At 35.4% G+C, this 21704-nt stretch overlaps 1 protein-coding gene across 1 annotated transcript; it reads right to left on the bottom strand.

Moving 5' to 3' along the window:
* Positions 1–252: 252 nt before the first annotated feature.
* Positions 253–19721, bottom strand: LOC131167327 (mitochondrial import inner membrane translocase subunit PAM16 like 2-like). Its single transcript, XM_058126096.1, has 5 exons — positions 19283–19721; positions 14751–14828; positions 6737–6824; positions 848–978; positions 253–731 (listed from the first exon to the last, which is right to left on the bottom strand). The coding sequence occupies exons 2-5, from the start codon at positions 14751–14753 to the stop codon at positions 606–608; spliced, it is 348 nt and encodes a 115-aa protein (XP_057982079.1). The 5' UTR covers positions 14754–14828; positions 19283–19721; the 3' UTR covers positions 253–605.
* Between the last annotated feature and the right edge of the window lie 1983 nt (positions 19722–21704).

Genomic DNA, 21704 nt, shown 5'->3' with positions numbered 1-21704 from the left:
GGTTGACCTAGAGGCGTTTTAAATAGAGAATTTTTTTAATTTTTTTTAGAGAACTTTTTGAGGACATTTTTTGAATTCATTTCATATTTTAGGATTTTTTTTTATAAAAAAAATATACTCTTATTGTCAACAGCTGAACGCATTCTAAAGAGCTTCAAAATGTAAAACTTGAGAAATTCAACCACTGGCTAAGTAATCTTTAAGATAGAATGAGCCAACAGAGACATTACAAAGCAATAATTACTAGAAGTCTTTTCTCTACAAACATTCATTCATATAATCATGGATGTGATATAATTACAATATAAGGTGCAAATGCATTTTAAATTTTGCATACAAATGATTTGAAAAATTAGACAAGATTTTCTACTTTCCCCATGTGTTCCTCATCACAGAAGTCAGATATCTGAGGCAGATTACCTCCATTAAATAAAATACATAAATGAAGACAGCAAAATGTTCCTATCACCAATCTCTTTCTCGTAAAACCTATGACAAAATTGAGCAACCCACTAAACATACAAATATATCTTGCAGAACTGGTAAACGCAACTTCGAATGACATGGAAATTGTGATGAACGCAAACCACAGCAACTTCTCAACGTTAAGTATCTGTAGACTGAGCTTTCTTTTGATGGACTGCTTCTAAGCATTCTTTAGCCCTATGAACCTTTGATTGGAGGTAAAAGCTCCCACTCTTAGCATTACTCTCAAACAGGTTATCATACTTCTGCACAAAGAGGAAGACAAATAAAAATTTAACATATTTTCCTGCTAGTAAACTTCGTGTATCTAATTACCGTGTTTGAGAGCATGGAAGAAAAAGAACATAAAGTAAAAGTGAACCTGCATGATTTCCTCCCATGATGTATGTTCTGTAACACCCAGGATCTGTCTCGCCTCTGCTTCAGCCATGGTTTTGCTTGCTCTTCTTATGTTCTGTACGGTTTCCTGAGCAACCCCCGATTTTGAGGCATCTACATTGTATTTTTTTAAAAACAAAAAGAATGAGACAAATAGCACAAGTATGAGAAAGCCACAAAACAAGCAGCAGTAAACCAAGAAATTAACCAACACAACAAATACCAAGGACTGAAATTGGGCACATTAAACAACTGAAGGATATGGCTTAGATTTACCAATATATCAAGCAGCAAGCGCAGTACAATCTTGTTGTAAGCCTGATGTGGCCTGGTAAAACACTAGTGGGTAACACACAGTAATTCTGAGGCATCCATTATTATCTTCATGGGTGAAAAATGGATGCCTACTGCCTCAGAATATTCCCTTCTGTGAATCAAGAGCTTATGCAGGTTCATAAGCCAAGAAGTAAGCTAGCCGATACTTGAAGAAAGATTCAATCCACAGCACTTGTCTAATTTTTGTATAGAAGCAAATTATTTATTTAGCCAATGCAATTCCACCAATGCTATCACACCTTCGCTACATGCTCACTCTAACATAAGTATCACACGGAGAAACAAAATCTGATCCAGATCAGCGTCAAAAAAAATTAGAGTGTCGTCCGCAAAGAGAAGATGAGACACCACCAAAGCTCTTCCCTCTATACGTCCCACACCAAAGGCGGACATGTGACCATCATGGACAGATTTATCCAACATTCTCCCCAGGGCTTCCATAACCAAGACAAACAACAAAGGAGATAATGGGTCACCTTGTCTCAACCCCCTAGAGCTCTCAAAAAATCCACAAGGAGTGCCATTTATCACAATGGAGAAATGAACTGTAGATATACAAAAGAAAATCCACCGCCTCCATATTGCAGAGAACCCACCCCGTTCTAGTAACTGCATAAGAAAACCCCAATTTACATGATCAAAAGCCTTCACAACATCTAATCTGCAAAGAAACCCTGGCATCCCATTTTTCAATCTACTATCAAAACATTCATTAGCAATAAGTACAGGGTCAAGAATCTGCTTGCTCCTCACAAAAGCATTCTGGGAAGTTGAAATTATATCTTCCATAACCGCACAAAGTCTGGTGGCTAAGACCTTAGCAATGATCTTATAAACCAAACACCCCCCCCCCCCCCCCCCAAAAAAAATCAAGACTAATAGGGCGAAAATCCTTTACTTCAATTACTTCATTTTTTTTAGGGATGAGAGTGATGAAAGTAGCATTCAGGCTTTTCTCAAACTGACCTTTATCAAAAAAATTATGGAACACAGCCATAAGATCAGGTTTGAGAATCCCCCAACAAGCTTGGATGAAAGCCATTGTAAATCCATCTGGTCCAGGCTATTTATCACCATTAAAATTTTGTATGACATCAAAAATTTCCGCCTCCTCAAATGGTCTATCCAGCCAATCTGCATTATCACCGGATATTCTTGGAAATACTAAGACTTCTAGGAATGATCGACTAACTTGTTGCTCAGAGTATAAATTCATGAAAAATTGAGTGACGTAATAAGCAATCATACCTTGATCGGAAGACAAGGCACCATCAACCACAAGGCTCTCAAAACCATTATTTCTTCTATTAGAATTAGCCATTCTATGGAAAATTTTGGTATTTGCATCCCCCTCCTTCAAATGTAGCACCCTAGACTTCTGTCTCCAACTAATCTCTTCTAAAAGAGTGAGCTTTTCAATATCGGTGCGGAGAGTAGCTTGTTCTAACAATTAGGAACATATGTTTCCAAATGTAGTACACGAGGTTTTAGTTAGGCTTGTTTCAGATTACTATACTGTGTTGCTGGATGTCAATCCCATTCAATGGAGCCCTTTTAGATTTGAAAATATGTGATCAAAGCACCCTACCTTTAGCATTTGCTTTAAGACTTGCTGGAGTGAAGATTGCACAAACAAGTGGGAAGGTTTTGAATTTATGAAAAGATTGAAGTTTGTGAAAAACAATTTGGAAGTAAGGAATAAAGAGATTTTTTATAATATAAAAGCACAGAAGAAGGGTAATCTTGATCAGATTTGAGTGTCTGGAAAGATTGTTGTTTGGCTAGAGAAGAGAATAGGGCTAGAATGGTTTGCCTTAGTAATAATTTGGAGATTATACTTTTCACAATAGTAGGAGGCAGAATTCGAGCATAAAGTGTATGAAAAAGGGGGACTTTAACTCTATGCTGTTCCATAAGGTAGCTACTGGGAGGAGAAGGAAATCATTATCAAGGAGTTGGAGATATTCACGATATGTGGTGAGACTTGAGAGATCATAGACAGATTGGGAAGGGGATTTTGGATTTATATAGGAAGCTCTATACTGAGAGTTTTCAGCACAGGCTGCTGGTGGAGAATTTGATTGGAAGCCCAATTGATAAGCACCTAGCTGTCTGCTTAGATCAACCTTCCAGTTAGAGGAAGTTAGGAGCACTGTTTGGGCTGAAAAGAAGGGATCAGGCCCCAGGCCCTGATGGTTTAATGATACCTTTCTTCCAGGATAGATGGGAAGGGATTCAAGAGCATATATGAGTTTTTTTTCATGAGTTCCATCAGAATGGGGTGGCAGGGAAGAGCACCAACTCTACTTTTCTTGCTCTTGTTCCCCAAGAAGGAGCATTCTAGGAGGGTTATGGACTACAGACCTGTTAGTTTGGTTGCTCGATTTTGCAAAATATAGCAAAATTTAGACTAAGGTGTTCGGGAGCACTATTACTTTGGAGCAGGTGGCCTTAATTAATGATAGACAGATTTTAGATGCAACTTTGGTTGCTAATTAGGTGGTTGAGGATGTTAGGAGGGGATGGAGGTGGCGAATTGGGGTCTATTAGATAAGGCTATGGCTAAGAAGGGTTTTGGTTTTAATTAGGAGAGAATAAATTTAAGGTGTTTATCTACAGTGAATATGTGCATTATTGTGAAAAGTCAACCTAGAGATTGGTTCAAGACTCTCGGGGGTTTAGACAAGGGGGACCTCTTTCTCATTTATTGTAGTGGTCGATGTGTTTGAGTAGTAGATTGGCTTAAATGTAATTCGTGGTTTTGGGGTAGGCAGGGAGGAGGATGTAGTGTCTCAAATTCCCACCTTCAGTTTGCAGATGTTACCATGCTTTTCTTGAAGACGGCATTGTGAAATTTCTGAAAGCTTTTAACTTACTCAATTTTCAAAAAAACTTTGGGGTTGAAGATTAACATGCCCAAGAGTGGGGTGGCTGGTATTAAGATGAACTAAAGGGCTTTGTGGTGTCAGCAGGTTATACAACTTTAGATTAGCTTTTGACTTATTTGGATCTTCCTCTTGGAGGTAATACTAGCTCTCCTGCTTTTTGAGATCCTAAAGCAGAGAGATTGGATAGAAGGTTAGATGAATTGAAGTAGGCTTTTTTATCCTTAGAGGCAGCAATAACCTTGTTAGTACAGTTCCTTCTAATCGTCCTATTTATTTTCTTTCACCTTTTAAAGTTCCTGCAAGTGTGGCAATTGCCCCAGAGAGGTTACAAGAGATTTTGTGATTAGGCCAGGAGATAAGAAGAGAGATCATCTTGTTAGTTGGGATCAGAAAGTCTGAAGGGGTTTGGGTTTGGACCTTGGTAATACGGCATTCAAGAATGTATCTTTAGTTGGAAAATTGTTATGGAGGCCATCATAACCTTGTTAGCACAGTTCCTTCTAAGTGTCCTATTTATTTTCTTTCACCTTATAGAGTTCCTGCAAGTGTGGTAATTGCCCTGGATGCTTACAAGAGATTTTGTGTTCGGGAACAGGACATAAGAAGAGAGACATAAGAAGAGAGCTCATCATGTTATTTGGGATCAGAAAGTCTGAGGGGGATTTGGACCTTGGTAATATGGTGTTCAAGAATGTATCTTTAGTTGGAAATCAGTTATGGAGATTCCAAAAGATAACTCTTTATGACACAAGGTTTTTACTTATTATATAGCATGCATTGGAACGGATGGGATATCAGAGGAAGTAGTAATGCTTCTCATGCAAGCTCATAGAAGTAAATTTCACAGGTTGCTCATTTCTTTTATCCTCATACCAAGGCCCAGAGTTGGTGATGGGAATTTTGCTAGGTTTTGGGAGGAAATTTTGGTGGCTCATTCAAATCGTTGGTTCATTGCCTTTATAAATTATGTTCAGTTCATGATGCTTCAATTAATTCCTTTAATTCTTTTGAGGGGGGTTTAATGGTTATCTTTCTTGGGATTTTCATTTCTTCAAGAATCTCAATTAAGGAGGGGCTGATGAGCTCGCTATTTCTATTAAGTTTCGCATCTTTCGCTCCTCAAATGAGAAATGACTAAGAATTTGGACTGAGAATGTGTCTAGCTCTTTGTGAAATTTTTATTCTCATTTTGTTGAAATCTTCTAGCTAGTTCTTTTCTTTTGAATAATGTTATTTGGAAAGAAGCTAAGGACCTGTACAAATTTCAATACAATATTATATTACATCTTATCCAAATCCAATACAAATCCAATTCCAAGGTCATTCCAAAAATAGGGTATAGGAAATTAGAAATCTAGTAAACAATCAAAAGATGTTTCCCAATTTTCCTGAACAAATTTATAAAATTGGAAAACAAGGTGCCATTTTTGTAATAATTTGAAAAACTGGAAATGAAAGATAAAACTTTTTCCACAAGTGAGCAGTTACAAATCTTGGAGAACTGAAAATAAGCTCACATTAAGTGGTAAATGAAAAAGATCAACAGGAATTGGACGTTTGTATTCAACAGAGACTCGAATAGATTCATGCCCATAAACCTATTCACAAAAATATTATAAGTAAACTCGATGGTAGTCAATAGACTCAATACGAAGTCCACTCAATGGTAGTCTATAGACTCAATACGAAGTCCCGTGTGACCTATTTTTTTCCTACAACACCACAAGAAAATACCTAAACTACGGTTAACCACCATGATTTGACCATCAATTAGGGGTTAAAAGTAAACGAAAACATCAAGATAGGACCACACAAAGCATCTTCCAAAAAGTAACTAATGGAATAAGATGTCATTTTAGAGAGCCTATCAACTACGAACAGAATGGAATCACAAAAACCTATTCACAAAAATATTATAAGTAAACTCAATGGTAGTCAATAGACTCAATACGAGGTCAATAGACTCAGTAAATTTTGCCCTTTTAGTTATTGTGGGGTTTATTTTGGTATTTAAGTACTTTGGATTATTTTATAAGTTTGTATAATTTTGGGGTTATTCTGCAATTTTGAATGTTTTATCTCTACAGTTTTTTAATTTCCTATCAATATATTAATTTTGATGATTAATTGAATTTTGAGTGAATTTGAACATTTACACTCTCTCTCTGTCTCTCATCTTCCCCTTCTTCCACCTTCCATTCTCTCTCATTCATTCCTTTCTCCTTCATTTCTCTCTCTTCTTTCTCTTTCTTGTCCTTTGTCCATTCTGTCCTACATCAACTAATTTCTTAGAATTGATCCTCTAATAAAATTGTTTAAATATCTGCACAAGTGGAACTCCACCATACAATTTTGCATAAATAGGATAATTTATAAAACAACACTGCCTAAGTCAAATATTGATGGGCTAGAAAATATAAATTTAAATGTTCCAGATGGGAATCAAACACTAATATTTATCATAGGACTGGGGGATCAATTGGTTTTGGACATCGATGACTTGTTCATGCAATTAAAAGAGAGAGGCTTCCTGTAATTTCTTGAAGCAAAGAAAAACAATACACACACGGGGGGAAAAAATTTGTATATTCATTTCAATCTAAAAATTTGTATCTCAATAACCAAGGTACTTCACCACAAATACATACTTTGAAGTGCCTGGCGGTATGCTTGGATAAAAGCCCTTCCTAGTACTGCGGAACCCATTACAATCAAGTTGGCAAGAATTTTTGCAGCCTGTAACAATCAACAACATATTGTAAGCTGTACATCCAACAACATAATTACCAAAACCAACCATCAGACCTACACACTGACATTGTAAACTGTTAAATTGGATGTTTTAGAAGCAAGGAGGAGGAGTGGTAGCAGAAGCAGGCGTGGGGGCACGAGTGGGACAGGGATAGGGTTGGAAGAGACTCAAATTAGAAGCTGCTAAGGTTTGGGCCATCTAAGAATCATCTACTAAATTTTCACTACAATTCAGTAGAAATCAAAAGTCCAATAGACAAACAATGAACGGAAGTTGCTTTCAGTGCATTTTAGAAAGGGGCTCAACCTACACCATCTTCATTCTTGAACTAATTTCCATCCATTCACATAGTGGTTATTGATTGACTTTTATAAAAGATTAAAAGCAAGTGTGATATTCCATGAAGCTTTAAAAACCAGCTTTGGAAATTAAATGAGTAAGAATCTCTACGCTCTCTGACGTTCGATCCTGCAGAATTATTTGTTGTTGATTTCTCTTCTAATGATCCTTCTGTTATCAAGATGCACAAATCTGATTGATCTGCTAAATATTTCTTTTTCTTCTGTGGACACATGACAAACCTCAGGAAGCAAAAACTGGATTTAAAGGAAAGGGATTGGGTACTTCATAACAAACCCTGGTATAATAGTAACAAGCCAAGGTTTTTGCATCTTTGGAGTCCTGAAGAAGTTAAAGAACTTATATGAAGAAAATTCGTAATTGAAAGGTTATGGATGATAAGATTACCATTCCATCCAAACCTGTCACTGTTGTTGTTATTGCTAATTCTTCTGCTGGTCCACAGGTTTTGAATATTCTCCACATGAAGATGCTAATGAGAAAGATTCTAATTAGAGACCTAAAACAATAATTCTTGGGTGATGGCATAAAGATTAGCTCAATGCCTAACAAAAGCTCAAGAGACTCGTTAAGGAAGAAAACCAGAAAATAGCCCAGTGATTTATGTTAAGCATGTCATGCTACAGTGTTAGAGGATTGAAGGATCCCCAAAAGTAAAGTGCGGTTAGGAAGATTTATAAAAACAAAGCTATCAGTTCTATGGGACTCTAGGAAGCAAGAATCCAGAGTAACAATCCCTCCAAATTATCACAAAATGTTTTCTAAAAAAGTGGGTCTTCTTGAATATCCCTTCATTCCCTATTTGGTCTATATACATTCCAAAAATATATACGCTCCGTGATCATAGCAAAAAGTGGTGTCTTGGTAAGAGCAAGCCATCATATTCTGTTACCAGACGTAACTGGGAAAAGCCCATCAGAAACTAGAGTTAGAATGCCTCATTTCGTTTTGTTCCCATTCTTCATTTCCTTCTCGAATCCAAGGGGGATTTCTCATATTTAGGATCTCTCTGCAACTCAAAAGCTCTTCTATTGGGTTCGATTTGATTCAAATATTTGGAAGATTACAGATGTTTATGCTAATATATAACTGTGAAAGCTGAAGATATATATTAGAATCTCTCTGCAACTCAAAAGCTATTCTAGGAAGAGCTTGGGTTCGATTTGATTCAAAGATTTGGAAGCTTATATATGTTTGTGTTAATATATAACTATGAAAGCTGAAGATACATTTTTGGTAGAAGCTTTTTGGATTTCAGTGTTCAATACAACAACAACAAACCTTAAGTCCCACTAGGTGGGGTCAGCTACATGAACCCATTTTTCTCCAATTCACCCGAATAAGAGCATTTTCCTCTACTAGATTAAGGGTTATTAAATCCTTCCTCATTACCTCATTTCAATTTATTTTAGGCCTACTCCAACTCCTTTTCATGCCAAAAACAATAACTAACTCACTCCTACTCACAGTTGTAGTACTAGGCCTGCATTTCAAATACCCAAACCATCTAAGTTGTCCCTCAATTATCTTGTCTTCGACTGGTGCTATGCCTAAATTATTGCATATATGCTTGTTCCTTAGTTTATCTTTTAATGTTATACCACTCATTCACCTTAACATTCACATTTTGAAAACTTTTACTTTTTATACATGTTATTTTTTAGTTGCCAACATTGTGAACTATAAAGCACAGCCGGTTTCCCATAAAACTTTCCTTTAAATTTTAAGTTTATTCCACAATCACACAATGCACCTGACACACTCCTCCATTTCACTCAACCTGCCTTAATTCTGTGTATTACATCTTCTTCAATTTCCCCTTCTGCTTGCACAAAAGATCCAAGATATCAAAATCTATCAGTGCTAATAATTTATTGATTATCAAGCTTAATCTTCTCCGCTATTCCTCATGTTAAAAAAATTACATTTCATATATTCTATTTTATTCCTACTTATCCTAAAACCTTTGGACTCTAATGCGGTTCTCCAAAGTTCCAACTTAGATTCCACTCTGTTCCTACTTCCATCAATCAACACAATATCATCTGCAAACAACATACACCAAGGGATCTCGTTTTGAATATTCATAGTAAGTTCATCAATCACTAAAGTAAAAAGATAAGGACTCAAAGTATGTACACCTATTGTGATTGAAAAATCTCTAGTCCTCTCCTACAATTCTAATATTGGTCACTACTTTGTCATACATATCCATAATGACCTCAGTATATCTACTGCAAGCCCCCTTCTTTTCTAAGACCCACCAAAAAACTTCCCCACGTACTCTATCATATGCTTTCTCTAGGTCAATAAAAACCATATGCAAGTCCCTCTTCCTTTCCCCAAACTTTCTATTAATCTTCTTAAAAGATAAATATCTTCTATTGTTGATCTCTCAATCTCTAAAATCCTCATTTCTAGTCGTATTCTTCGTTCAACTACCCTTTTCCCATAATTTCGTTATATGACTCATAATCTTGATTCCATGATAGTTATTACAATTTTGAATATAACATTTGTTTTTGTATAAAGGTATTAATGTGCTTCTCCTCCATTCATTCAGCATTTTTCTGGTTTTTACAATAATGTTGAAAAAATTAGTCAACCAAATATTTTCTTTATCCTTCAAACAATTCCAAACTTCAATTGGTATGTTATTGATCCTATAAATTTCCAAATTTTCATCTTTTTTAACGTCATCTTAACTCAAGGACTCAAGATTTCATATTAGACAAGTTAGAGATTTTAGTGTTTTATGCATTTAATAATGTTTCCGACAAGAAAACTCTCCAATTTCAACTTCTTCAATTTGCTCTGCATATTGGTTCTTCTCAGTTCTACTTGGTTAGTATGGGAGACTCTTTAACACTGTTGGATCAAGCAGTTAACGCAACAATGTAATTCCAAATATTAGCATGCAAGATTATGCCGATTTCAATGCACTTTTGCCTCAAAAGTGATCTTGATGATTCCCCATTTATTGGTACTTTTTTATTGCAATAAGAGAGATGAGGGGTTCATTGCAAGGAAATTGGACAATTAACACAACCTATAACATCGGGGTTTCTCTCTATCCTTTCTCATCTGTTGAATTTCTATCACCAGAATTATCTGATTATTGTCCAGTGATCATTTAGTTGAAAGGTAGTATTGATTCTATAAATAAAAAAACCCACTTTAAATTTCTAAACTGTTTGGCTGAGCATCTAGATTTCTTTCCATTGGTTGAGAGAGTATGGAACCCTAGAATTATGGCTTTTCTAGGCCAGCTCATAGCTGCTTCAATCTTGCTAGGATCCATCATTAGTCCTTAAGTGGAAACAAGATATCCAAAGAAAACCAGGTTGTTAGGGAAAAATTTATACTTCTTTCAAGTTAGCACACAATCTCTAATCTCCTAGGTTAATGGTCAAGATGCTCCTTCCATAAATACCACCTCTTGTTTTAAAAGCAGTCTTCCATTCATCTCCCAATCTCACTCTAATTTGATTATAACCACTTCAGAGATCAGTCTTTGAAAAAGTGGTAACACCATGTAGTTGCTCTAAGAAATGATCAAGGCGAGAAATAGGAAAGTGATAATCAATAGAAATATAAAACATTGCTCTATTATCTATGCACATTTGCCATGATCCATACTTTTTGGGCACAAAAAGAGCTGGTACAGTGCATAGAACCTTACTTTCTCTCACCAAACCCTTTGGCATAAGCTCATCTACTTACTTCTATAACTTTTCATGCTCTTTTGGACTCATTCTATAGGCTACCTTGTTGGGAAGCATAGAACCAAGAATGAAATCAATGCAACATTGAATGCTCACACTGGAGGAAAACCTGGAGGCATATATTCAAGAACAACATAATTGAAACTCATCAAGTAAAGATTGAACTTCAAGCGGCAACTCACTTCAGCATTTTCATCAAAAACAACAAGAGCGTATGCCATTTCAAAACTACCCAAAAACTTTTCTAATTAAAAACAAGTAATCAAATTAATTTCCGAACCTTTAAAAAGATTTGGAAATGATCTCAAGTTGCCATTTCAAAACTACCCAAAAACTTTTCTAATTAAAAACAAGTAATCAAATTAATTTCCGAACCTTTAAAAAGATTTGGAAATGATCTCAAGTTTAGAAGGGCCCAAGACAATCTTCATACCATCTTTTACAAAAGAATAAGTATATTTGTAACCATCATGATAACCTCTTCTATCATACTGCATGGACAGCCAAGCAACAAATGACATACATCCATAGGTTAACATCACACTAAATCTAATCATAGTACTTCTTACCAATTGAAAATGAAACATGATAGCTTCTGTTTACTAATTCAAAATGAAACCCTTCAGCATAAGCTCGTCTACTTGCTTCTGTAATTTTTCTATGCTCCTTCGAAACTCATTCTATAGGCTGCCTTGTTGGGAAGCATAGAACCAGGAATGAAATCAATGCAATGTTGAATGAATAATCACGTTGGAGGAAGACCTGGAGGCATATCTTCAAGAACAACATACTTGAAACTCATCAAGTAAAGACTGAACTTCGAATAGCAACTCACTTACTTCAGCATTTTCTTCAAAAAACAACAAGAGCATGTGCCATTTCAAAACTACCCAAAAACTTTTCTTGTTCAAAACAAGTAATCAAATTAATTTCCAAATTTTTAAAAAATTTGGAAATGATCTCAGGTTTAGAAGGGTCCAAAACAAAAAAATTAGTATATTTGTCACAATCATGAAAACCTCTACTATCATGCTGCATAGACAGCCAAGCAACAAATGACATGCATCCATAGGTTAACATCACACTAAATCTAATCATAGTGCTTCTTACCAATTGAAAATGAAACAAGACAGCTTCCGTTTACCTTTAGCTTGTGCCCTATCCAACCACCTAAATTTGTAAGGATGAGGATGTGCATCCGTTTCAAGCAGCAGCTTGTCTACCATTTATGTGGACACAACATTAGCACAAGCTTGACTCCCAATAATAACATCAAAAGCTTTCCTGTTAGAACTACATCCTGTGTAAAAAATGTTGCAACGAAACCAATCTTCATCTTCTTCATGGGAAGCACTCAAAACTCCTTTGAATGGCGAGCAAAACTCCTTGGTCAGATTAACTTCTTCTTCCTCCTCTGAGCAAATCAGCAAGCAATCTCCATTTTCTATCTCTTCTTCTATATACAGAAAATTTTGCAATTTGGACAATCAGAAGCAATATGTCCGTACACTTGACACTTAAAAAACAATTTTTTTTCAGCTAGCATTTGATGAACTAGCTGCCTTAGGAAAAGTCCCATCATGTCTTCTTTCTGGTGCCTTGGAAGAAAAGGAGTTAGTTGATGTATTAGGCTTTGACATGGATGCGCTCCTTTTGTTCGAAGAGCTCACCCTGATGCCAAATTTGAGACCACCTTCAAACTCTAGTTTGTTGTTTTTTAACTATCAACGCAAGCTTCCTCACATCATTAGAACTCCAATAAAAGGGTAAACTAACCATTTCAAGATCTCCAACTTCAACCGACCCAAATAGCAAGCTATCATTTGTTCTTCAAGTTCAACTATGTCGCACTTCAACATCAGCTGCCCAACTTCCATGGTGCACTACTCCACAAGTAGATCTCTTTGATTTGACTCAGATTATCAAATTTTAGAAAAGTTTCTTGCCTACAATGTTCTATCAAGAATCTCCTATTTAGCTCCCTTTTCATTTTGTCCCATGACTTGATCTTGTTTCTTCCTTCGCATGATCTTTGCTTCTTGAGATTTTCCCACCATAAAGAAGCATACTTTATGAGTTCTACAACAACTAGATTCACTTTGCATTTGTCTTGAGTACTTATTAACATGAAAGACCCTCTCAACAATTTGAATCCAATCAGTGAAATCATCAGGTTGCTTCTCCTTTCAAATTCTGAAATATCAACTTTCACATCAAATCTCTAGAAAACTTTCCATTGTTTCTTCTAAAGTGATGAAAGAAGAGTTGCCACTAGAGACACGATCTAGAACATGATGGAAAGGGTTAACATCACCATCATCATTGCTAGAATCATTTTCAGAACTATTTTCATCACCAAAGCGATTCTCATAACATTCAACATGTTGCTGGAGTTCCTGGATTTTCCTTCTCATTTCATCCATTTCAAAATCACGAATGTCTCTCTCATGTTGTCCTTGCACATAACAACCGCAAATGGTCATAAGAAGCATGCTCTAACACCAGCTGATACCCAGTTAATAGAAATGAGGAGCTAGCAGACCACACACACTACCTAGCTTCCTCATCGCTCAATGGAATCCACCAAAGAGATGCAGAAACATGAAAACTAACCACTCTAAAGATATAGATAACAAATAACTCACCCTTTAGAGATAAAGAGTTTAAAGGATAGGAAAGGAGATACAGAACAGAAGAGAAAACAAGGCAAAAATTTCAATTCAAAAATACACACTCATCTACTAATGCATGCCTTCACATGCTTATAGACTTGGAAAAGCCCTCCATGCATAGGAAAATGCTACTTAATGTTTTCTTAAATAGGGAACAAAACAGACAAATAAAAAACTTAAACTGATAAGACTGCATACAAACGTTCAAATGAACATAACTTCTACAAGAGAACTCCAATTACTGTGCAATTTAATCTACTAAAAAGAGCACTTCTTCAACTTTATTTCCATAGGTGATCTGCATATTTTGAAGCTTTAGAACCTTTTCAAAATCAGGCTCAAATTTTGGCCAAAACCTTCACAACTTCAAGAATTAACATTGTTTGCATTATTAAGTCACCTTCCCGCAGACCAATTTCACTTGAACTTGTTGAACACACCACTGTGTCCTTACATGAGTCCATCCGTCTCCTAGGTTGCTTATTTGCTCTTTCCTTTTACCCCTCTCAAGGTTTCTAGTGGTAATATGTTTCAGCTTCAGGAAGATATGTGGGTGGGTGGGCTTCTTTGTAAATTTCGGCACCTCACCTTTTTAGGCCGTCATCCATTCATAATGGTACCATCACATTCTTTTCTTCTTTGGAAGGGGGCTCTCTTTCTTGGGAAATTTTTATAAAATTTTAATGAAAGAGAGGTTCATGAGCAAGCTATTTTGTTGAAAGTTTTTTATTCTTTTGTTGTTTTTCAATCATGGTGTGACTTACATATTTGGTCAAGGGATACTTTCAGCTTATTTTCCTATAAATCTTTCTTTCTTCACTTTTATAAGTGCTTTTAGATTCTCATAGTAGAAATTCTCATCATCCAAATCTTATATTTCTCTTTTTTCTCATCATTGAACTTCTTTTGCTATTCAAAAAATAATAATTTGATAACCAATACTCTGCCAAAAAACTGGCTACTGAAACACATAGAAGTGCTGCCTTGCCCCCAACACAAGATCTTCCAAAAAATATAATAATAAAATAAAGCTGAAAAAAGACCAGGAGATAAAAATCTTTTAAAACATAAAAATTTATAAACTAAAATTAATTATTACACACCTTAAAACATGAAATATGAGAAAAGGAGAAAAAAATATAGACAAACATACCATCCCTTAAGACCAAGGTTTTTTTTTTCCAGCTGATCAGCTGAAGGCACCAGATACAGCAATTAAGAATTGAGAAACCTACAATAGTACAGACCAACATAAGTAAATACATCCTTTAATAAAATAAAAAAAAATCAGTTCTCTGAAGTGGCTGAAAAATATGAAACTTATTTAAACAATCCATACAAATAGAAAAAATTAAAAGGAATTAAAACTAATTGTGATGGATCAACTTGTTCAATGGACAATTGTGTTTCAATGAAGCATCAGAATAACAGAACAAAAAGTCTAACCATATGCCAAATAATATGCCAAAATTCAACTCAGTATGCCTCATCTATTAGTTCAAAAATCTAAGCATATGAACCACAATTCAGTCAAATTAGAGATTCTTCCAAGGTAATGATATACTAACCCAATGAAATATTTCACCTTTTTTTTGCTCTCTGAACATTATTTTATTTTTTGAGCTTGAGTTGTTTCATCTTCCCAAACCATGATATCCTCATATTATGTTTGCATCAACTATATACACACACGTGTATATAAATAAATACATATATGTGCAAATATATATATATATATATTCTAGAGACCCGAACCAGGAAAATAAGGAAATTAAATAAGAAAAAGAAAAAGGGGATTTCAGCAGGCTTCGCCGACGAGGTCCATGTTCTCGTCGACGAAGGCCATCATGTGACTCGTCGTCGAAATTCAGCGCTTCGTCGACGAAGAGACGTCTGAAAAATATCAGAGTAAAGTACTCCCCAAAGGAGAGATTCCGGGGCCCCATCCGATAGAGTAAGTCCAGATGACTTAGCCTTCGGGCGGCCTTCGGGTACAGATTGAGTACGCACCATTGTACTACTTTATGTTTGACTTAGCATTAGTTAGCCGACTATTTGCTAGGTCCAGCCTCCAGGCCGCACAACCCGTCATGGGGGGAAGCATGTCACACGTGTATGTGATGGCATGACGATGCTAGTCCTACAGACCAGGTTGTATCTTCTAGGCATACATGGACATATTTACTATAGAAAGAGCTATATTGAGCCAGCAGTATGTATTTTCAGATTTACAGAGCAATACAAATTTTAAAATGCCAATTAAATGTATTTAAATGTTAGCAGTATATGTACACACGAAATCTCATGCTAACCACACACTGACAATAATATAATCCGTCTTACTGAAAGGTGTCTCACCCCAGCATACAAATGTTGTTTTAGGTCCTCTGAGGGATCAAGGCTAGCATCCTGGCAGGCTGAGTTTGGATAGTAGACAGTCCTTGTTAGAGCTAGTGAGATATTAGACAGGGTCTGTCTCTTTTGGGATTGTAATAGCAGATTACATTTTTAGTTATGTATGAATGTATATCAGAAACAGTTAGAAACTCTAGTAAGTTTTATTAGAAGATGTATGTTTTCCATTGTGTATGTTTATGCAGTTCAGTATGGAACACCCGATTTCCCTTATTTGGGCGGGTTGTATATGTATGGTATCAAAGAGATGTATGTTATGTATGTTTAGTGGCACTCTGAGCCCACCTAGAGGGTCGGGGCGCTACAGTTGGTGTCAGAACTAACCAAGTTGTTAGGTCTAGTAGACTTGGTTAGACGAGATTAAGAGATCTTACCAGAGTATAGGAGACAAAGTAAGACAAAGATAGGAATGGGTATGATAGGACTTTCGGGTTTAGCTTCGTAAGCCTAGAGACAGAAATCCATTGGTGGACTTTTGTGTTTTTCTGGATCAGTAGACGAGTTTAGAAAATCACGGCAATACATTAACGGTTTTGTTTCCGAGTAGAGGGGCAGAACTTGAGCTAGAATAAGAGTATCAAGTTAGCAGAGTATGTCGTTATTAGGGGCGTTAAGTCATTGAAATGAATCTTATAGTATGGTAGTTGTATCAGATATGTAAAGTACTAAAATTCTAAACCATTTTCTTAATTGTCTCTTCAGGATGGAGTCCAGTGATAATACTGAAAACGCTAGTGGCGGTAGTAGAAGGGTGCTGGCCATGAGGCTGGCAGTGATACTAAGGTGGCACTTCGGACTTCGCCCAGTAGTTTATGGCGAAAGGTCATGCGGAGTTCTAGGGGGCAGGACCGTCCCATGGCTGAGCTAAGAGGTTCTATTGATCAGTTCACCAGACTGAAGCCTCCTACCTTCGCAGAAAGTACAAACCCAATCTGAGCAGAGAATTGGATTCGGGAGATCAAGAAGATATTGCTTGTTCTAAGTTGCACGGATGAGCAGAAGGTGCTCTATGCGGTGTTCAAGTTGACAGGTGAGGCGGAGAGATAGTGAGAATCAATGAGAATGTTGGAGAAACAGAGGTTAGTACAGGTGGCAATGACATAGGGCCATTTAAAAGAGGTGTTCTTTGAGCGGTACTTTCCAGCCACTATCAGGAACGCGAAGACGAAGGAGTTCATGGTCCTGACTAAAAGGCAGCTGACGGGTGCAGCAATACGCCGCCACATTTATGAAATTGTCTCGCTTTGCTCTGTTCATGGTACCGGATGAGGCGAGGAAAGCTTGGAAGTTTGTAAGAGGTCTAAAGAAGGAGATCAAGAAGTAGACGGCGATACTGCAGATTCAGGACTTTGCTACGCTGGTGGATAAGGCCATCGTGGCAGAGGAGAGTCTGCAAGGGGATTCAAAGGTTCAGATTCCAAAGAAGAGGTCAACACCTTCCAGTTCTTATTCAGGTGCGAAGCAGGGTGCTTGGAAAAAATATGGTGGTGGCAGAGGCCAACGGCGGGAGATTGGGGGTGGTACATCTCAGGGTACCACATCTTCCTTTGCTTGTCCTACGTTTGGACCGAGGGCTTTTAGAAAACGTCGCTGCGCAAAACGAAAGCAACCGTATCTATTCCGGCTGCTGATCAAAACCGCCATTCTCAAATATAATTTTATTAATAGTTTATTTTGTGTCAAAATAATTTAAGTTGTATACGACAACTTGCGATTAGTTTGGGTATTAACTTTTCTAGTAACTATATCAATCATTCAATCGTTTATACTAATTAACAACTCCTGATTCATATAAGTACAACTGTTAGCATTGAACATAATGAAATGAGTCAAATGACCACAATTTTTATATTGAAATTTGACTGAGCAAAAAAAAACAAGAAACAACTTGCATCAAATTTACAAGCTAGAAGCAACTAACTAAAGTTGCTTTTAAAAAAAAATAAATTTAATTGATTGTGTGAGTGACAGTTGTAAATAATTTCATAAATGGGTGTTTGGAATAAAAAAGGAGAAAAAAAATCATAAAAGTGGGAGATAAAAAATGAAAGAACCTTATTTTTTCCAAATTTAGGTAGCTAAGAAATTTTAACTACACCAATAACAACAAAGCATTTAACTCAATGAATATGGATTTTACAAATTATTTTACAAAAATAAGGACACGTTAACCAAATAGGAAGAAATAGCAATAAAATAGATTCAATTTCATACCATGAAACATAGTTCCTTGTGTAGTGCACTAAATGAGAATGCAACTATGCAAGGAATCATTCAAACAGAGATATTTAAAGAAGAGAACGCAATCTCTTGAAGCATCAAAATAATTAAAAATAAAAATAAAAATCAGATCATAATATATGATTCACTAAAGCAAAATTTTTCAAAGAAACAAATTATCACACAATAAAATAATTCATAGATTAATATAAAGGGTAACCAATAATGGCAGGTAAAATGAGTTTAACCAAAACTTTTTTAAACATACATAAATTACATTAAACAGTAGCAATCAATAGGTAACCCCAAAAATAATTTCAAAAGGAAATAGAAAATCAGTGTCTTGGTTTGATCAGGAAGTCTAAAGTGCCGAAGCAGGGGCAAAACTACTGACAAATGATGGGCAATGGGGCAAAACTATAGACACCCAAGCCAAACTATGTACTTGAGGCAGATGATCCAACGCCTTGCACGGCATTGGTGGAAACATGAATTTCAAGACTTAAATTTCAATTTCTGTAATTTTTTTAAAATACATAAATAATTTCAAGATCTAAACTACAGATGATTCCTTATTTTTTCACTTCATAATCAAATTGACTAGAGAGAATTCAAAAAAAGCCCCCACATTATTTCACCTGACAACTAGGTTGAACTCAAAAGCCAACCACCAACAAACACCAAATCAAAACAAACTTGACATGAAGCTTCAACATTTAAACTAAAAATCATAATAATTACTCCATTAATTGGGACATCCAAGCACAGGTCAAAGGCTTCTCTATCTGTTGCTCAAGGGATGTAAGCTACCAGCTGCAGGCAATTGCACAGGAATACCGCAGTGGGAAGTAAAACACACAACAGTAACAAAATACAGAAGTATTTTTTTTCTTTTTTTCCTTCTCACATAAATTAATTTTCATTGCCCTACCTTCTTGTTTGTGTAGAAGCAGAAAATTATGTAGAAAAATGTAATGTCCTAATATGCAAAACAGAGAAGCGGGAGAAGCAGAGCTGCAGAAGAAGAAGAAGAAGAAGAAGAAGACTTACGAGTTCAAACTTCGCAGCAGATGAAGCAACGAAGGTTTGAAGACGAGCTTGCGAAGAGCTCCTTTTGGTTCGAAATGTCCACGACGAACTCACGAAGCTCCCGACGAACTCGCGAAGGGCTCCTGCTGGTTCGCAGTGTGGAAGACCAACTCACGAAGCTCCTGCTACTGGTTCGAAGGGTAAGCCCCTGACGAACTCGTGAAGCGGCGAAGGGCTCATGCTGGTTCGAAGTGTGGAAGATGAAGGGTTTCGTGCGTTGAAGAAGAAGGGTTTCGTGCCGGAATAGGGCTAGAGCGGAGTCTAGCGATTTGAGAATCAGTGGGACTGGGCTGGCCTGGGTTGGGAGTGGGATGGGCCTCGCGGGGCTGGGGGCTGTCAGCTGTGTCTGTATGGCGTACGGGCCGTGCGGGGACTGGGCTTTGGCCTCTGGCACTTGGGCAGTGGGCTGTTGGCCTTTTATGATTTAATTTTACGCGGGTTGGCGGATATCGCCGGATAAACCAAACCCTAAGGTGGGTGATATAAAAATAATCATATTCGATTAATTTAATAAGTAATTGATTATAAGTAGGTTAAAATGGGTGGGATGCAGTATTTTTATTCACTTTATTAGGTCTACACATGTGGAATAGCCTATCAATGATTAGAAATTTAATGCGCTATAACGCAACAAGATATGAATATATATAAATATATATATATTTATATATGTATAATAAAACTATTTGTTATTAGGAATGAACTTTGAGCTATTGTTATGTCATTTCATGCATGTAAAGGATTAACGACTTCATTTTTGAAAAAACAAATTACTAATAAATAGGCATGCACTTTGCGTAGGATAAATTAATTTAGAAAAATATAATGTATATACAAATAATACTAATATTGAATAAAAATTTCAAATGCAAAGTATAGAAAACAAAATTTAACTCTATTTACTTCATTGAAATATTTTTACATAAATATAATATTTCAATAATATGTATTATGATCGAGTGTGTATGTAAAGATTATTTGTATCTCGTAAACATTCTTTTTAACAATAATTGCCCACGGTAACAAGATGATCTTAAAATTTATATTTATTAAAATATATACATAATTTTAATATCAAGTATTATGTTATAAGTTAACTATTTTTATTCATATAATGTCGATGTATATTATTTTAAAAAAATATTAAAATCCAGTTATTTTTATTTTATTTTATTTTGTAAATACTATTAATATCTTAATCAAATTAAAGCATAAATATTGATGGTTGCTTTTAATTGTAGGACAAATTTCAACATCCACATAGTATAATTTGTTTCATTTTATTTTATATTTAGAAAATAAAATATGAATACATACTGTATAAATTTAAAGGTCCATGAGTTTACATACAAACATTATATATGTTTTATATACTTATTTAATAATTTGCATTAATTTTTAAATTTTAAATTATGTAAATGTAATGAAACAAGATATAGATATTCCCATTTTTTTAATAATTTGAATTTAATTTATACTGTTAATGTATGTAAGTGCAAATAAATAAGCGTGCGATGAAACAAAATCATGCAAAAGAAAGTATGATTATTTTTAAATGTTATAATCAATCCATAATTAAAGTTATTAATTATGGTGTTTTGTTAAAATGTTATTCATTGTGATTTTTGAGTGTATTTCACGAAAAAATAAAATAAAATTTATGTAAATAATAAAATAAATATAGAAGGAAATATATGTTTTAAAATTTTTAATACTAAGAATATTTTATTAAATTATTTATATATTGATGAAAGAGAAGAATGAGAGAGAAAACCAAGAGAACGAGTTTTTTTTTTTTATCGATGAGAGGGAGAGAGAGAGGGAGATATTGTGGTAGGGGCCACCGCATTGTAAATCGGGGGGTCTAGCTAGTAGAAGATAGAGAGGAAGAAAAAAAAATAAAAGAAATAAAGTATATAAAATCAAGTGAAAAAACTTGGTGGTTACATGTCCCCCAAAGATTCGACTTTAATATATAGTGTTGACATTTGAAAACAATGGGGTAGTCCCAAAAGAGGGCTGAATTGGGTTATTAAAATTTCTTTTATATTTTTTTATGAATTCTTTAACTTCTTATTGATTTAGCAATCACACAACAAATGCTTAATTTTTATTCAATCCACAACTACAAAACTTAATCATCCAATCAAATCAATAGACGACAAAATAAGTAATCAATCAAATAACCACTTAATATTCAATTAAGATATAATATGCAATTATTTTGGCAATTCTCAACTTGGTTGTATGCAGCGTTGTGCATATATGAATTTTGATTCAAGCCCTATAGTGAATGCATTAGATTTCTCAATATAATAATCAATATAACATCCAAACTTTTTCCAAAATTCAGATTTCAAATAAACCTTCAGTTAATAGGTTT

Source organism: Malania oleifera, chromosome 11 (assembly GCF_029873635.1).
Source record: "Malania oleifera isolate guangnan ecotype guangnan chromosome 11, ASM2987363v1, whole genome shotgun sequence".
NCBI lineage: Eukaryota > Viridiplantae > Streptophyta > Magnoliopsida > Santalales > Ximeniaceae > Malania > Malania oleifera.
This window is presented reverse-complemented; position numbering and strand designations above follow the sequence as displayed.